The sequence below is a fragment of the Leopardus geoffroyi genome, chromosome E1 (genome assembly GCF_018350155.1).
Source record: "Leopardus geoffroyi isolate Oge1 chromosome E1, O.geoffroyi_Oge1_pat1.0, whole genome shotgun sequence".
Classification (NCBI taxonomy): domain Eukaryota; kingdom Metazoa; phylum Chordata; class Mammalia; order Carnivora; family Felidae; genus Leopardus; species Leopardus geoffroyi.
In genome coordinates, this window is record NC_059330.1 from 41,817,896 (window position 1) to 41,834,606 (window position 16,711).

Sequence of the window (16,711 nt, forward strand, 5' to 3'; positions counted from 1 at the left end):
TGAGATCATGACCTGAGCTGAAGTCAGATGCTTAACTGACTGAGCCACCTGGGTGCCCCTCAATTATCTCTTTTATTGAAGTATATATAGATCATGTAATATTAAATTCGTTTCAGGTGTACAACACAGTGATCTTTTATATACATTATGAAATGCTCACAACACAGTGATCAATTATATACATTATGAAATGCTCACCACAATAAGTATATTACAGTATTATTGACTATATTCCCTATGCTGTACTTTTCATCTGGTGACTTATTTATTTTATAACTGCAAGTTTGTACCTCTTAACCCTTTTCACTCATTTTGTCCATATCCCCAGTTTGTTCTCCATATTTACAAGTGTTTTCTCTTTTTTGTTGTTGTTTATTCATTCATTTGGTTTTTTGTTTATTTTTTGTTTATTTTTTACCTTGTTTTATTTTTTATTTTTTAAAATTTACATCCAAATTAGTTAGCATCTAGTGCAACAATGATTTCAGGAGTAGATTCCTTAGTGCCCCTTACCCATTTAGCCCATCCCCCCTCCCACAACCCCTCCAGTAACCCTCAGTTTGTTTTCCATATTTATGAGTCTCTTCTGTTTTGTCCCCCTCCCTGTTTTTATATTATTTTTGTTTCCCTTCCCTATGTTCATCTGTTTTGTCTCTTAAAGTCCTCATATGAGTGAAGTGATATGATTTCTGTCTTTCACTGACTAATTTCACTTAGCATAATACCCTCCAGTTCCATCCATGTAGTTGCAAACGGCAAGATTTCATTCTTTTTGATTGCCGAGTAATACTCCATTGTATATATATACCACATCTTTCATCCATTCATCCATCAATGGACATTTGGGCTCTTTCCATACTTTGGCTATTGTTGATAGTGCTGCTATAAACATTGGGTGCACATGCCCCTTCAAATCAGCATTTTTGTATCCTTTGGTTAAATGCCTAGTAGTACAATTGCTGGGTTGTAGGGTAGTTCTATTTTTAACTTTTTAAAAACCTCCATACTGTTTTCCAGAGTGGCTACAGCAGTTTGCATTCCCACCAGCAGTGCAGAAGGGTTCCCCTTTCTCCACATCTGTTGTTTCCTGAGTTATTAATTTTAGCCATTCTGACACATGTGAGGTGGTATCTCATTGTGATTTTGATTTGTATTTCCTTGATGATGAGTGATATTGAGCATCTTTTCATGTGTCTGTTAGCCTTCTGGATGTCTTCTTTGAAAAACTGTCTATTCATGTCTTCTGGCCTTTTCTTAACTGGATTATGTATTTGATTTTTTGGGTGTTGAGTCCTTTATATATTTTGGATACTAGCCCTTTATCAGATTATGTCATTTGCAAATATGTTCTCCCATTTCATCAGTTGCCTTTTAATTTTGTTGATTGTTTCCTTTGCTGTACAGCTTTTTATCTTTTTTTAATGGATGTTTATTTTTGAGAGAGAAAGCACAAGAGTGGGGTAGGGGCAGAGAGTGAGGGAGACAGAGGATCTGAGCAGGCTCCGCACTGTCAACAGAGAGTCAATGCGGAGCTCGAACTCACAAACCGTGAGATTATGACCTGAGCTGAAGTCAGAAGCTTAACCGACTGAGACACCCAGGTGCCCCAGAAGGTTTTTATCTTGATGAGGTCCCAATAATTCATTTTAAAAAATGTTTGTTTGTTTGTTTGTTTATGTTTATTTTTGAGAGAGAGAGACAGAGTGCAAGCAGGGGAGGGGCAGAGAGAGAGAGGGAGACACAGCATCTGAAACAGGCTCCAGGCTCCAAGCTGTCAGCACAGAGCCTGACACGGGGCTCAAACTCAACGAACTGTAAGATCACGATCTGAGCCAAGTCAGATACTTAACCAACTGAGCCACCCAGGTGCCCCTATTAATTAATTAAGAACATGGACACACACATACATGTATGCATGGGGGGGAGCAGAGAGAGAGGGAGAGAGAGAATCTCAAGTGGAGAGAGAATCCTGATGCGGGGTTCAATCCACGACCCTGAGATCACGACCTGAGCCAACACCAAGAGTCAGGCATTCAACCCGCTAAGCCACCCAGGCACTCCTCAGTAGTTCATTTGTACTTTTGTTTCCCTTGCCTCTGGAGACATGTCTAGTAAGAAGTTGCTTTAGCTGAGATCAAAGAGGTTTCTGCCTGTGTTCTCCTCTAGGATTTTGATGGTTTCCTGTCTCACATTTAGGTCTTTCATCCATTTTGAATTTATTTTTGTGGATGGTGTAAAAAAGTGGTTTAGTTTCATTCTTCTGCATGTTACGGTCCAGTTTTCCCAACACCATTTATTGCGAAGACTATCTTTTTTCCATTGGATATTCTGCTTTATCGAAGATTAGTTGACCATACATTTGTGGCTCCATTTCTCGGTTCTCTATTCTATTCTATTGATCTATGTGTCTGTTTTTGTGCAGTACCATACTGTCTTGATGATTACAGCTTTGTAATACAGTTTGAAGTCCAGAATCATGACGCCTCCAGCTTTGTTTGTTTGTTTTTTCCCAACATTATAATTCGGGGTCTTTTCTTGTTCCATACAAATTTTAGAATTGTTTGTTCTAGCTCTGTGAAAAATAGTGGTGTTTGATAGGGATTGAATTGAATGTGTAGTTTGCTTTGAGTAGTATAGACATTTTAACAATATTTGTTCTTCCAATCCTTGAGCATGGGATGTTTTTCCATTTCTTTGTGTCTTCTTCAATTTATTTTCATAAGCGTTCTATTGTTTTCAGCATACAGATCTTTTACCTCTTTGATTAGGTTTATTCCTAGGTATCTTATGGTTTTTGGTGTATTTTTTTTTAATTTTAGAGACAGAGTGTACAAGTTGGGGAGAGGGGCAGAGGAGAGAGAGAGAGAGAGAGAGAGAGAGAGAGAGAGAGAATCTTAAGAGAATCTTATCTAATCCATGCTGAGCGTGGAGCCTGACACAGGGCTCGATCTCACGACCCTGAGATCCTGAGCCGAAATCAAGAGTAGGATGCTTCATTGACTTAGCCCATCCAGGCACCCCTTGTTTGTTTGTTTTTTCTGAGATTCTACATATAAGTGAAATCATATAGTGAAATGATATACATACATATAGTGAAGTGAAATCGTAACCTATATAGTTACCGGTTCTAATGTTCTTCATTCCTTTGTGTGGATCCACATTTCCGTCTGCTATCCTTTTCCTTCTGCTTAAAAATACTTTCTTTAGGGGCACCTGGGTGGCTCAGTCAGTTAAGCATCCAACTCTTGATTTTGGCTCAGGTCATAATCTCACAGTTTGTGAGCTCAAGTCCCGCGTTGGGCTTTGCTTGGGATTCCCTGTCTCCTCAGTGCTCTTTCCCCCTTGCACACGCATACTGCACGTTCCCTCTCTCTCTGTCTCTCAAATAAACATTTAAAAAAATACTTCCTTTGGCATTTCTACAGTGTGAGCCTGCTAATGATGAATTCTTCCAGCTCTTGTATGTCTCAGATAGTCTTTATCTTGCTTTTATTTTTGAAAGCTTTGGGTATAGAATTCTAGCTTGATAGCTATTTGGTCCCCCTCTCCTTTTCACTGCTTGAAAGATGTTGCCCCACCGAGTTCTGGCTTACATTATTTCCAACAAGAAATATGTTGTCATTGTTACATCTTTGTTGCTCTGTATGTCATGTGTGGTTTTGTTCCTTTGGCTGCTTTTAAGATTTGCTCTTTATCGCTGGCTTTGACCAGTTTGATTATGATGTGCCGTGGTGTAGTTTTATCCGTGTTTAATGGATTGAACTAAACATGTAGTTTAATCCATGTTGTGCTCAGAGTTCATTGACCTTCCTGGATTTGTGAGTTTATAGGGTTTCCTTATTTGGAAATGTGGGGGCTATTATTTTTTCAAGTTTTTTTTATATCTCCTCTCCTTCGTGGACTCTAAGTATACATATATTAGGCCACTTGAAGTTGTTGCACAATTCATTGAGTTAAGTAGAGGCATGGGGTTTTTTCCATATATGAAATACTGTTATAATAACTTTTTTAAATGTCCTTGTCTGCTAATTGTAGCATTTGTGCAGATTATGGATTAGTTTTTGATTGATTGCTTTTTTTAAAAAAAAAATTTAACATTTATTTATTTTTAAGACACAGAGAGTGATCAGGGAAGGGGTAGAGAGAGAGGAAGATAAATCTGAAGCAGGTTCCAGACTCCGAGCTGTCAGCACAGAGCCTGATGTGGGGCTCAAGCCCATGAACCACGAGATTATGACCTGAGCCAAAGTTGATTGCTTTTTATCCTCAGTATGGGCCATATTTCAGATTTATTCAAACTCTTAGAAGTCTACCCTCTTTCTGTGTGCTCTCAACCCAAAGTGAGACTTTTGGCTTGGAAGGAGTTACGTGTGTATTAAACTACTGATCAGTGTCACCCAGTTCTAATCTCTATCTCCTTCTAAGGATACCATACCCCATGCCATCCTTACCTTTCTGTTGGGCACCTCTGTCCTTCTATCTGTGTATTTATAATATTCAAGAGCAGCAGTTGGCCAACTGGTCCCTACCCAACCATCCAGGCCATGTGCCTCAAGAATTCCTTTTTGCACAGCCCTGTGATGACTTTGGCCCGCCTCTTCTACCTACTCAAGTAACTCCTTTACCACTAATTTAATTCTCTGTGTTTCCATTTATAGGATATTACCTAGCCGTATGGCCTGCTGTCTCTGCCAATTTAAAAATACTATTGAGGTTGTCTGTAAGACAGTCAAGCTACATTGTGACAGTGCATGTCTGACAAATGGCACACGTTGTGGTAAGTCCTAATTGCCTGATGATAAATTTGTAAATTTTTATTTTATTTGTGGTTTAACTTTTATTTTTAATCAACAATGATAATTTTTTAAAATATTTATTCATTTTTGAGAGAGAGAGCATTCACGTGCGTGAGCTGGGAGGGGGCAGAGAGTGAGTGAGGGGGACAGAGAATCCGAAGCAGGCTCTACACTGACAGCAGCAAGCCCCATGCGGGGCTGAACTGTGGTATCATGACCTGAGCCAAAGTCAGATGCTTAACTGACTGGGCCACCCAGGCACCCTAACAATGGTAAATTTTTAAACTAATGATGTCATTGCATTATTTTTACTCATTCAGAGTTCAGATCCCTAAATTTCTAAGAACTATTCCTTTGTTAAAAGTCACATTCTCAGTTACATTATTAAGTCAACTACCCCAAAATGAAAACCTGTTCACATAGTGCATCACAGTTTATAAGCTGATTTTACGTGCGTTAGGTCTCAGGTGCCCTTTGTCTTATAGGACAGGTGGAGATACCTTTTTGCTTATTTTGTTGTTTTTATAAGTGTGTAAGAGTACAAGTGATGCTGATTTCTGAAAAAGTTTTATTTGGAGCCTCTGTGTTTCTGTTCCCTAACCAGAAGCTGCTACCCAACCGTTCTAACGGATGAGAGGGCTCTTCTATTCTTGGGCTGTCCAACTCTTGTTCTGCATCTTAAGCTTTTCGATCCAAAACACAGGTGCTTTTAGGTATTTTTCTGTTCTTAGGTTTTATTGGCACTAACTTGGTGACTTCCAAAATGTGCTTTTGCACCTGGATAGCTTGAATATGGGTCCCTGTCAATGGTCTAGGGCACAGCATAAATTACACTTTGCTACTTCTATAAGTAGTGTTGCTTATTTTCCAAAACAATGTTTTACCAATTATCTTACTCCCTTCTCCCTTAGAGGTGGGCAGAATAGGCATTTTTTTTTTTTTTTATCTCCTTTGACAGGCGAGGAAAAATGAGATCAGAGGTGCCTTAGCCTAGCACTCAAGTCTCCCCTCCCGTTTTGGGTGCTCCGCCAGCCCGCTGCTCCTCCTCTCTCGTGACCTTTATAACCTCCTCCTCTGATTCTCACCAGCACCACTAAAAATACTTTTAATTCTTCTGGAAAAACCCAGCTGCACAGTGCTGTTCAGTGTACACAAGCTGTACGCTTGACCTTCATGTAGTTGGAAGCTCTGGATGGTTCTCTCAGTAAAGCTAGAAATCTGGAAATGAAAGGAAAGCAAAGTAGGCATTTGACCAAAGTTTCTTTATCCCTTCTGCATTTTAAAACCTCAAGTATCATTCCATTGATTTTTTTGAACGCCCCACAGTGGCATCTCTCTCATACCTGGAAAATCTCTTAACCTATACCCCACATCTCTGCCCAAATTTAAGCAAAGAACCAGGGTGGACTTAGCGGGTGTTGTTTTTAGTTTTTTCTGTCTAGAGCTTATGTTACGGGAGGTGCGATATATGGCAGCAGGGACCAAACAAAGGAATTGGTGGGTGGGCGGAGAGGGCGTGTCCAGAAGAGGACCTGCTAGTGACGGGTGTTGTCCCGTGCATATGTGATGGTAGCAAGAACTCAAGCCCACTGAAGACGTAGAAGGAGGAAGACTCGTGCTCCCTCTGCCCCCGAAGCAGGACAGGGTGGGGTATGTGAATGCCAGGAGTCGCACTAGAGCTGCACACAGTTTAGCCGAGTATCTTCCAGCCGTGGCTTTTCTTGAGGCCTGGGCAATCGGCCCTTAGGGACCAATGGAATAACTCTAAATATAGTTATTCACACTATGGAATGTTCTGAGGAAATAGCTACTTTTTCACAAAACATCTTTTTCTCCTTTTGTCGTTGACAGTCGTAGGTCCAAGTTTGAGTTCGTCTCCTCTCTAAATGGCGCTCAAGTATTTGCTGATTCTTAATTTGCTTGACTGGGATGGATGACTGTGCATTGACAAAGAGCTGTGCTATCAGTCTTTCATTATCAAAACTCATCTCTTCTTCTTCTTCGACAGATCAGGAAGTATACCTAAGGAATGCAGAAGGATCATTCATGAAGGTATTGAAAGCTCGAAAGAAGAGCACCAGCACGGAGCTGACTATTGAGCCAGAGAAGGCATCCTCAGACATAGATCGTGTCAGTTTGTCAGCCTTTATGAATGAGCAGCTAGACTTCAATGACAAAAGTGATGTCATTAGTGCACTGAATTACATATTGCCTTATTTCTCGGAGGGCAATCTAGAAGACGTAGAATCGACGCTGTTACCGTTCATTAAACTTCTGTTTTCAAATGTGCAAGAGGGAGACAAGCCCGTGGGTCACTCGATGAACGACACAGGGGACCCTTCTCTTAAACCTGGATCCAACAATTCAACTTACAAGAATAAACTGAGAAAACTCTACCTTCTGGAAAATTTGTTAGATGCAGAAATTCAGGAAAAAATTGATGAGGTGAAAAAGAAAGAAAAAATGGCCATGCTTATACATTCCAGCCTTTTAGGTCCCAAGTTTAAACGTCAAATCTTTCCAAAGAAATTGGAAACTGCCCAACCGCAGGAGAAGAGCCTAGAGGAGGTTGAGAGTGTGGGGAAAAAGTTCCTGAGAGTGAAAAAGGTCATCAAGGGCCCCAAGGGCATACGGAAAAGGCACTTAAAAGAGCTGAGACGTCAGAACATCCAGAGGAAACAGAACGCCCAGCCGTCTGTGGAAAACATGGACAAGGAACAAAGGCTCAGGAGACCATCCCCAGGGGAGCTTCACGTGGCGCACAGGCCCAGCAAATTAGTGGGAAGCTCCTTCAATACAGAGCCTTCGTTCATAGAGGAGCACAAGGCAGCGGTCTCTTCTTTCCTGAAGCAATACTCTTTGGGCAGGCCTTCTGCCACCCCCGCTCCAAAATCCCCACCTGACGTGAAACAAAAATCAAAAGACTTAGTGTACACTAATTTTCTTTTAGAAGATGCAAATGCTAGAGTTAGAAATATGAAGGCTTTCGGACCAGCCTCACACCCCAGAAAAACACACCGCTTTCATAAAAGTCGCTCCCGTGTGGTCCACAGAACACCCAAGGCCAAACTGAATCGAAAGTCCAGAAAGGAAAGTTCACTCAGTAATAGACAGCTGCTTGCAAAGAGGCCTCCATCCTCTGCAGTCAGGAGCCTCATAAATTCCCCTTCACGAGAGGATTTTTCATCTCCGGGAGAACTGAGTCCTCAGAAAAATCCCTTTCCAGAATTATTTGCTCCTTCAGGAACTTACAGAGAAAACACTACTGTAGAGAACACTACTGCCCAAAATGTTTCTGAAGAAAATATTTCTACAGGAAACACTACTGTGCCAGAACAAACCCTCCCTGAATTCACAAACCGTAAGAATCTTTCCACTGCTAATTCTACTGTTACTGCAGACAACTCTATGCCGACCGTTAAACAAACCAATGATACACAATGGGAATACCACAATGCGGGCACTGGCTTGCCCCCAAAAGCCACAGGCTTCACTGTGTCAAAGCTCTCGTCCTCAGGTGATCTGTTTGAAATTCAGTTAAACCAGCAGCTACAGTCCCTCATCCCCAACAATGACGTGAGAAGCCTCATTTCTCATGTTATCCGGACTTTGAAAATGGACTGCTCTGAGACCCACGTGCAGCTGGCCTGTGCCAAGCTCATCTCCAGAACAGGCCTCCTGATGAAGCTTCTCAGCGAGCAGCAAGAAGTAAAGGTGTCCAAGGCAGAGTGGGATACGGACCAATGGAAAAACGAGAATTATATCAAGGAGAGCACAGAAGTCCAGAGTGAACAGAGAGGGCAGGAGTCAAGGGAGGTGAGGATAAACCCCAAAATGTGGGGTCTCGACATTTAGGTGGCTTAGGACATGGACCCAAGCACAAGGACCAGGGGCTCCTAGTCCGGGTCTTGTCTTGGCCACATAATTTTGGCTAAGGCAGTGATCTGCCACTTTGCTCATTTAGGAAACAGTGCCGCTGTTCCCAGAGTAGACAAAAAGAGGACCTAACATACAAGATACATAAATTCTTGAAGAAAATGCTAATGATTAAGGTTACGTATCACATTAGATTTGGTATATTCCTTAAGAACCTATAAGCGATTCATCGGAAAGAATGGGGTTTTAGAGTCGTTAAAGAATAGTTAACTTTCATCCTATCTCTGTTTTCTAAAAAAATTGTTCTTTCCCTTTTTTTAGCTCACAAAAGAAGTTCCAGGCTATGGCTATAACAACAAACTCATCTTGGCAATATCTGTGACTGTAGTAGTGATGATTTTGATCATAGTTTTCTGTCTCATTGAGGTAAGGACAACAATTAATTCAGATTCCCAGACTATATTCCTTCTTTATAATAGATTCAGAACCCACAAACTGAAAATCAAAGCCACTTTCCCACCTATCACGACTTGATATCCCTTTTCAGTCTGGAGGACTGAGATATGCTTTGTCCTTTTATTGCAAAGTATATTCCAGGGATTTTCAAAGGAACCCCACTGCCGGGAGACATCTGTGGATTGTAACCAAGATAACAAGCCATTAGCTTGTTCTGAGACATTAGGTCTAAGAAGGCCACAGTTGACATGATAGTAAAATTTCTTCAACTCAAAAAAATTATGTCGAGTCGATGCACTCACCAGTCATCCTCCTACTACCACTGATTTCTTTCCTCGTTGGCTAAAATGATGAGAGAGAAATAGTCTTCACCTCCATGGAGCTATCAGTCATCTTGGAAGAAAGGGCATGGCTTAGAGATAAAAGTGTCATCTTGTTGATTAATTAGATGTACCTACAGCTCTCTCCTCCACTTCGCAAGGCATTGTGTAAACAGGTTCAGTTAAAACCCTGCAGCTAAAATCCTGCATCAGGCTACTCAAAGCTTGTCATAATTACAGTTGCCTATTCCTGGAGCTTGCCTGTTTACCTTTTATTCAATTATGTATGAATTGAATATATATTCAATATATTTATTCAAATATACATATGCTTATTATCTATATCTATATCTATCTATATAGATAGATAGATAGATAGATAGATAGATAGATAGATATAGATAGATAGATATATATATTGCCATCTGTCATGGCAACCCTCCATTTCAGCCAAAGCAGCCCCTCACCATCCCCTAGTCAGACCATGCCCATTCCTACTTTTGTTGGTGACTTTGCCCACTTGAAATTCCTTTATTTCACTCTGCTGGTGGAAGTCCCATGAGCCTTCAAAAGCCAACTCGAGCTCATCTTTCTTCACAAAGCCTTCCCCGAATACTGTAATACTCCTGGACCTAGTCCTTCTGTGAGATTGTCACCATTTCTTAGGGTCTACAGTGACGCATTCCCCTCCCCTGATAACAAAAATATGCTAAACAGTTTGTTAAAAGGCAGCTCCTCAAGAGAGAAATATCAAGGTCATGGATCAGAGCAGAGATATGTAAGGCTTCCTGGTCTCTCAGACTTGAGTAAAACCTGACTGGATGTATTAACTGCTAAGGAGAAACATGTCTGTCTTCTGGAGGGTTGGTCAGTAGTAAAAGCATAGAAATGGTGAGGAAGAGACCAACATGGGCAGTGCCCACCTAGCCTTGCCTAAGAGTAGAGATGGCACCTCGGGCAGCAGATGAGAGTCAGGCCACCAGCCGGGCTGTGCCCGCGGGGCAGATGGATGGATCTAGCTACCTCAGTCCTTTCCATTAAACACTGGATTCAGCTAATTCCTTTTCTTCCACTTCTCTTCTCACCAAATAGCCTTCTGATTATACTTCAGTGTGCCACAGAGGCCTGTCTCCACGGGAGGTAATGCCCAATCATGTAGACACAGATGCCCTATCTATGGAACGGATGTTTTCCTTATTGTCAACTCATGACCTGACATTCTGATTTTGATCAATCCTGTGACATTGGTAAGGTGATATTGCCTCCATGTAGAAAGAAGTGCGTTCTCTCTTGATGAGATCAGAGTCTGATTTCTCAGCCTAAGAGCCTAGGAACTAGCGTGGGGTCAACTTACCATGACCTCTGGGAAGAGAAATCATTGGCCATTGTCCAGTCAGTACTCTGCATCTTGAGGTGGCCTGCAGCCTTTTGCTTTTGGGGAAGTTCTATAAACTCCTATTGCTGTTTTAAATTCCTATGTGGTTTAACCTTGTGTGTATATTTTTTTATGTGGTTTCATTATTTCCTCTCCCTACTTAGGTGATACACTTTTTGAGGACAGAGACCATGCAGTTTTTTTCCTGTAGTGGACAATAATGATGTTCAAAGGAAGAGATGAGGCATTGTGTCAATTTCACAATGAGGAATAATGCAACCTAATGTTTAGGTTTAAGTAGCCTACAGAGTCCAGCAATAGACAGATCCTTGGGTGACTAGGACTTTTGAAATGTTACCTTTTAGAGGCGCCTGGGTGGCTCAGTTGGTTAAGCGTCCTACTTTGGCTCAGGTCATAATTTCATGGTTCAGGAGTTCGAGCCCTGTGTTGGGCTCTGTGCTGACAGCTCAGAACCTGGAGCCTGCTCTGGATTCTGTGTGTGTCTCTCTCTCTCTTTGCCCCTCTCTCACTCTTACTCTCTCTCTCTGTCACTCTCAAAAATAAATAAACATTGAAATGTTGCCTTTTAGTATTCAAATCAGTGGAAGAAAATAAATAAATGGTAATAGAACAACTGCTTAATTATTTGGGAGGAAAATAACAACAGATCCCTATTTCTCACCTTAAAAAAACATATTTCAGTAAATGTAAAAAAAGAGAAACAAGAAGCCATCAACGTATTAGAAGAAAATAGAATCAATACTTTTATAATCTTGTGGTGAGAAAAAGCTTTGTGACCTGATACCACATGCAGAAACATTGGATAGATTTGATCGTCTTGTCTGATTTATGCTTGGAATAAACCAGACATCTGATTTAATCCCCACAGTCCTGTGAGGATGATATCACCATCCTTCTTTCATACATAGAAGGGGATCAGCTTAAGGCCCCTGTGGCAAAACCCAAAGCAAAACCCAGCTGTGCCTGCAGTCAGCCTGTGCTCCTATCCCACTGTTCCGTCTCCTTCACGATAAAAACACTGACAAATATTTGAAACATTGAAATTCAGTGAAAGCCCTTGAAAGGATTAATATATTTCATATGAAGAGAGTTTTATAAATCAACAGGAAGAGGACAAACAATCCAGGGGATCAAGGGGGCAAGGACTACGATGAACAGGAGGGTGTGGACAGTCCGTCACCATATCTGCCTCATGGCTTATGGGACATGGGTCTTGTTAAACAAGGCCTTTTCGCCTCATGGTATAAAAATGGTCTCTGATATTTTCTTCTGTACTCTTATAATATTTGTTGGGATTTATTTATTTTTAATCTGTATGGAATCTGTTTGGTGTTTTGGTACGGTCGAAGTAGGGGATCTAACTTTTTTCCCTTACATAAAGATCCAGTTACTTTAAAATCTTGTATTGAATGGTTCATTCTTTCTTCATGGATCTAAAATACTATTTTTATCTAGACTCTACTCTATCAATCTGGTTTTCTTTTCCTGTATCCGTATCACGCTACATACTTAACTGCAGTTGCTCTGTAAGAACGTATTTTAATGTCTGCTCTGTGATCTTCTTTTTCATACATTTTGTAGCTGTGCTTGCACATTTTCTCTACCAAATGTCAGCTGGCCAGTTTTTGTTTAGAAAACTGTCTTGGGATTTGAATGGGATTGCCTCGACTTTGTAGGTTAATTTGAAGGGAACTGACATCTTTACACTATTCTAGGAAAATAGTGTCTCACATCATGTATTCGTTTCTTCTTAATGTCCTTCAGAAGAGCTTTAGTGTTTTCATCTCATAGGTCTTACCCATTCTTTGCTAAGTTTATTCCTAGGTACTTTATGCCTTTTTATTGATAATTGTAAATGGGATAATTCTTCCGTTTTTTGATTAATTATTTATGGAACATAGGAAAGTCACTGAGGTTTACATGTTGATCTCTTGATTTTATATCTAGCCATCTTACTGAATTCTCATATTTCTTCCAATAAAATTTTAGTTGATTCTCTTGGGCCTTTTAGTTTGTCTGTAATTTCGTATGCAAATACGTCTTAGTTCTTCCTTTCCACGACTCCATTTTTCCCCAGTGCATCAGTTAGGACCTCCTCAACACCAACAAATAGCAGCAGTGATAACAGACATCCTACTCTTGTCCTTGACTTTAAAACAGTGCTGCTGTTTAGGTTTCTGGTAGACACTTTTCTTTTCCTCCTCCCAAGAATTTTTATTAGGAATTATCTGTTGAATGTTATCTGAGACAGTCAGTAAAATGTATTACCAGCTGCACACAAGTTAGGTGTTATTGAAGAGTCAAAGGACTATTAAACAAATTCCTGTCCTAGGAAAAGTTATCATCTCACTGGGTAGATAAGACCTAAAATGCAAAGGAATGAATAAAGATTTGGAGGGAGTGGTTATTGTGATGGGTAACTGTGATCATGTTTTCTTCCAAAACAGATTCATTCTCATAGAGCAGCAGCCAAGGAAGGTAAAGAAGGAAGCTCAAGGTAAATATTAGTCTGGCAATCGTTAAAGTAGAATTGTAGAACTAGATTTTCAAACTCATCTATTTCAATCCCCTTGTTTTACAGCCAGGAAATCACCAAAGGCAGAAAGAATACATATTTGGCCTAATGCTTTGCCTGGATCCAGCAAAGTTAGCTGCCCAGCCAAACCCGAGTTAGAATGGGACTGGCACAGAGCACGTGCTCACTAGACCTTTAAAGAAAGATCGTGGGGGGACGGGGGTGGAAATGTTCAGACCCGTTCCTGCTGGCGGTGGGCATCAGGCCTGGCCACAGACCTTCTCAGAGGCTCTGGAGAAGGGATAGGGAGGGCCAAAAGTCGTGGGGTGAAGGGGCTAGTCTTCAAGCATGATGGAAGGTGGAATACATGAGTCCCTCCTATAAAGTGGGGGGGAGACTTCCTTCTTCCTCCTTCTGGTTTTCGAGGCCCCGCTCTCCATTCCTTTTATCCAGACCCAATAGAATTTGAACTAGGAGAGACCTTAGATAATCATTTATCTCTTCCTTTTATAATAATGAGATGGAGAAGGAGAAAAGGAAGATGTCTTGCCAGACGGTTGTATCACTAGTACCACTAGAACCAGAAAGAAGATGGTTCCTTTCCAGTCGGGCACGTCTCTGACTACACTGTTCTTGGGCTGTGAACTGCATTTTATGTCACAACTCAGTGCACACATACCGTACAGACATAAGTACCTTCTAAAACAAACTTACCATACACTCTGATTCTTTCTGTTCTGTTTTTTTTAAGTTTATTATTTATTTGGGGGGGAGGGTGGAGCAGAGAGAGAGAGAGAGAGAGAGAGAGAGAGAGAGAGAATCCCAAGCAGGTTCTACACTATCAGCACAGAGCCAGATACAGGGCTCAATGTCACAATCTGTGAGATCATCACTTGAGGCAAAATCAAGACTTGGGCTGCTCACCTGACTGAGCCACCCAGGTACCCCCTATTCCGTTTGTATTCAAAAAGAGTATTTTGTGTGTTAGCGCTAGCCGTGTGTTTTAAGGTGATTTCACGACTCACTCACTCATCTGCCTGCAGTGTGAAAGTCAGTGAGCTAGATAACTGCTGGTTGGACTCAGGCATTCACTCGGTGCGATTCATCTTGTAAGGTAAAGCAGCTAGGAAAGTAGAAACACCTCCCCACCCGCCAGCAAATGATGCCTGGGAGGCTAAGCCTGGCGGGAACTGATGTAAAATGCTTCTGGAGAGAGTTAGGTGCTTCTGCCGTGTGGTCACCCAGTTTGTTGACTGCACAAGGGCACTTGGCCAAGGGCCAGAAGGTGAGCAGGGTGAAAATCCTGCCTATACTTCATGTCAAGTTACATACAAAGGTCTCCCAGGGACACTGTGGGGCCATTATGGACAGACACAGGAAAATTCTGAAAGCCCAGCATGTATGGAATTATTTCTGAGATCCCAGGTCTGTGTTGATTTTGCTTGCTAATAAGACTGGAGAAATACATTGTGAGAGGCAAGGAAAATGGTACGAATCACTAATTGTCTGTGTGTGTGTTTCCTTCAAGGGGCTTCTTTGGATCTCTGCTGCGTAAGAGATGCTCAAAGGAAAGTGACAATCAGGTAAATCTGAGGAGGATAAAGTACCGTGGCTGGAGAAGGCAGGGGAAACAGACCTAACATTGTCCTTTCTGTTTTCCAGGAGGGCTTTTTCTGGAGAAGGCGGCCACTTTGGCTTAGGGACATGTACAGACCTCTCAATGCCACACGCAAGAAAAACATGGCACAGAAGCTACACGACAAGGATTCTTCTGATGAAGATGAGATTTTCAACAAGGAACTAGGGTACGTGATTGGGGAAGATTTTCTCTAAAATGAGGAAATTATGAAGAGTTGAATTGTTCCTTTCGAGAGTCAAAGCCTTGGCATTCTTCTCCTTTTCCCAGGGAGACTGGCAAAGCCACAGCAGAGAAGGCTCAGGCCACAGATTCCACTACTGAAGAGCTGGGTGACGAGAGTGAGACACTATATGAGATTGTCACAGAGTGAACGCCGTCCTGCCTCAGGCCACCTACAAAGTTTACTTTCCTATACTGGCTTCTCAGCATTGCTCGTAAAATACTTGTTTTTCTCAATAAAATGTATAAATCCATAACCAATTCTAGCCACGTGGTAAGGAACTAAAACGTAAACAGTTAAATATTTATCTACAGACAACAGGGACCACAGGCGAGAGAAGCAGGACTGAAGCCAGAGTCCCTCGTGGTAGCCAGTATTTCCACAAGACACAGTATGGGCAAAGTAGGGTGAATGGGGCGTCTTTCCCTCATTTCCCTGATACAGTCAGTCTCTGGAAACTGGAAAACATATCTTCAAGGGGCTTAGACTATTAAGTTAATTAAGAGCTTATTCTGGTGCTCTCTCCCCTGGCTCACCAAATACCAGTTATTCACAACGCGCTTGACCCCCTGCCCGTAGAGGATCATCTCTTTCTGGCCCCTCCGTAAGGTCCTTGGGGTTGCCAGAATATTTGGATCGCTGAGCCTACCTCCACTGTAGGGCTGAGGCCTGTCTTTCTTCCCAAGAGCTCAAACTCAGACACAAAATGTGTAGTTGGAAGTAGGGTGTTCCTCAACCTTACAAGCTAGTAGATGATTCCCATTGGGTTTTTTTGTTTGTTTTCTTTAAAAAAAAAAAAAAAAAAAGTCCCCACCCTCAGAGAGCTAGCAGGGAGAAGCTGGAGGGTTAAAGAATGTGTGAGAGCAGTAATTACCCAGGACTGCCCTGCTCAGGCCTTTATTTCAGAAAACTTATTGGTGGGGGCACTTACTGTTCACCTGTACCACACTAGCCTCTGCTGACCCCACTGAGGGTCGGATGCGTGCGGCTGGGCTCTCTCCAGTTCAGCCCAGCACCACACCTACCACTGCTTTCCTACCCAGCTCAGATCAGGGCTGCACGATTCCAAGAGATAATGCAGCACAACGTGCAGAAGACGCAAACATCCCTCCACTTCTGCAGAGGAGGGCGTTCACCAGTCACATTTAGGATGTTGGGAGGAGTCGGGGTGCCTGGGTGGCTCAGTCCGTTGAGCATCCGACTTTGGCTCAGGTCATGACCTCATGGTGTGGGAGTTTGAGCCCTGCATTGGGCTCTCTGCTGTCAGCACAGAGCCCACTTCAGATCCTCTGTCTCCCTTTCTCTCTGTCCCTCCCCCCAGCTCACACACTGTCTCTCAAAAATAGATAAACATTAAAAATAATGAAGTCATCTATACTTTCTGAGTAAATGAATGACAGATTTTAGAAAAAGGACGTCAGAGTCAAAATACAGTAGTGAATAAAAGAAATCCTGAATGAACAAGGTTTGATAATCTCTTTTCTGAATGTCTG

General features: G+C 41.9%; 1 protein-coding gene across 14 annotated transcripts in view; it reads left to right on the plus strand.

The window, feature by feature from the left end:
- LOC123603787 (RAD52 motif-containing protein 1-like) overlaps positions 1–16,037 on the plus strand; it is a 62,502-nt gene extending 46,465 nt beyond the window's left edge. For 3 of the 14 annotated variants that reach the window (XM_045489029.1, XM_045489027.1, XM_045489028.1), the window contains 7 exons: positions 4,659–4,777; positions 6,805–8,612; positions 8,994–9,098; positions 13,292–13,341; positions 14,888–14,942; positions 15,022–15,164; positions 15,266–16,037. In XM_045489029.1, coding sequence (XP_045344985.1) covers positions 4,659–4,777; positions 6,805–8,612; positions 8,994–9,098; positions 13,292–13,341; positions 14,888–14,942; positions 15,022–15,164; positions 15,266–15,368 — 2,383 coding nt within the window. In that variant the 3' untranslated portion in view covers positions 15,369–16,037. Of the gene's footprint in view, positions 1–460; positions 471–1,472; positions 1,478–4,658; positions 4,778–6,804; positions 8,613–8,993; positions 9,099–13,291; positions 13,342–14,887; positions 14,943–15,021; positions 15,165–15,265 lie in introns of those variants that run through there. The other 11 variants (XM_045489038.1, XM_045489039.1, XM_045489040.1 and 8 more) reach the window with 6 other exon arrangements.
- Positions 16,038–16,711: the final 674 nt, after the last annotated feature.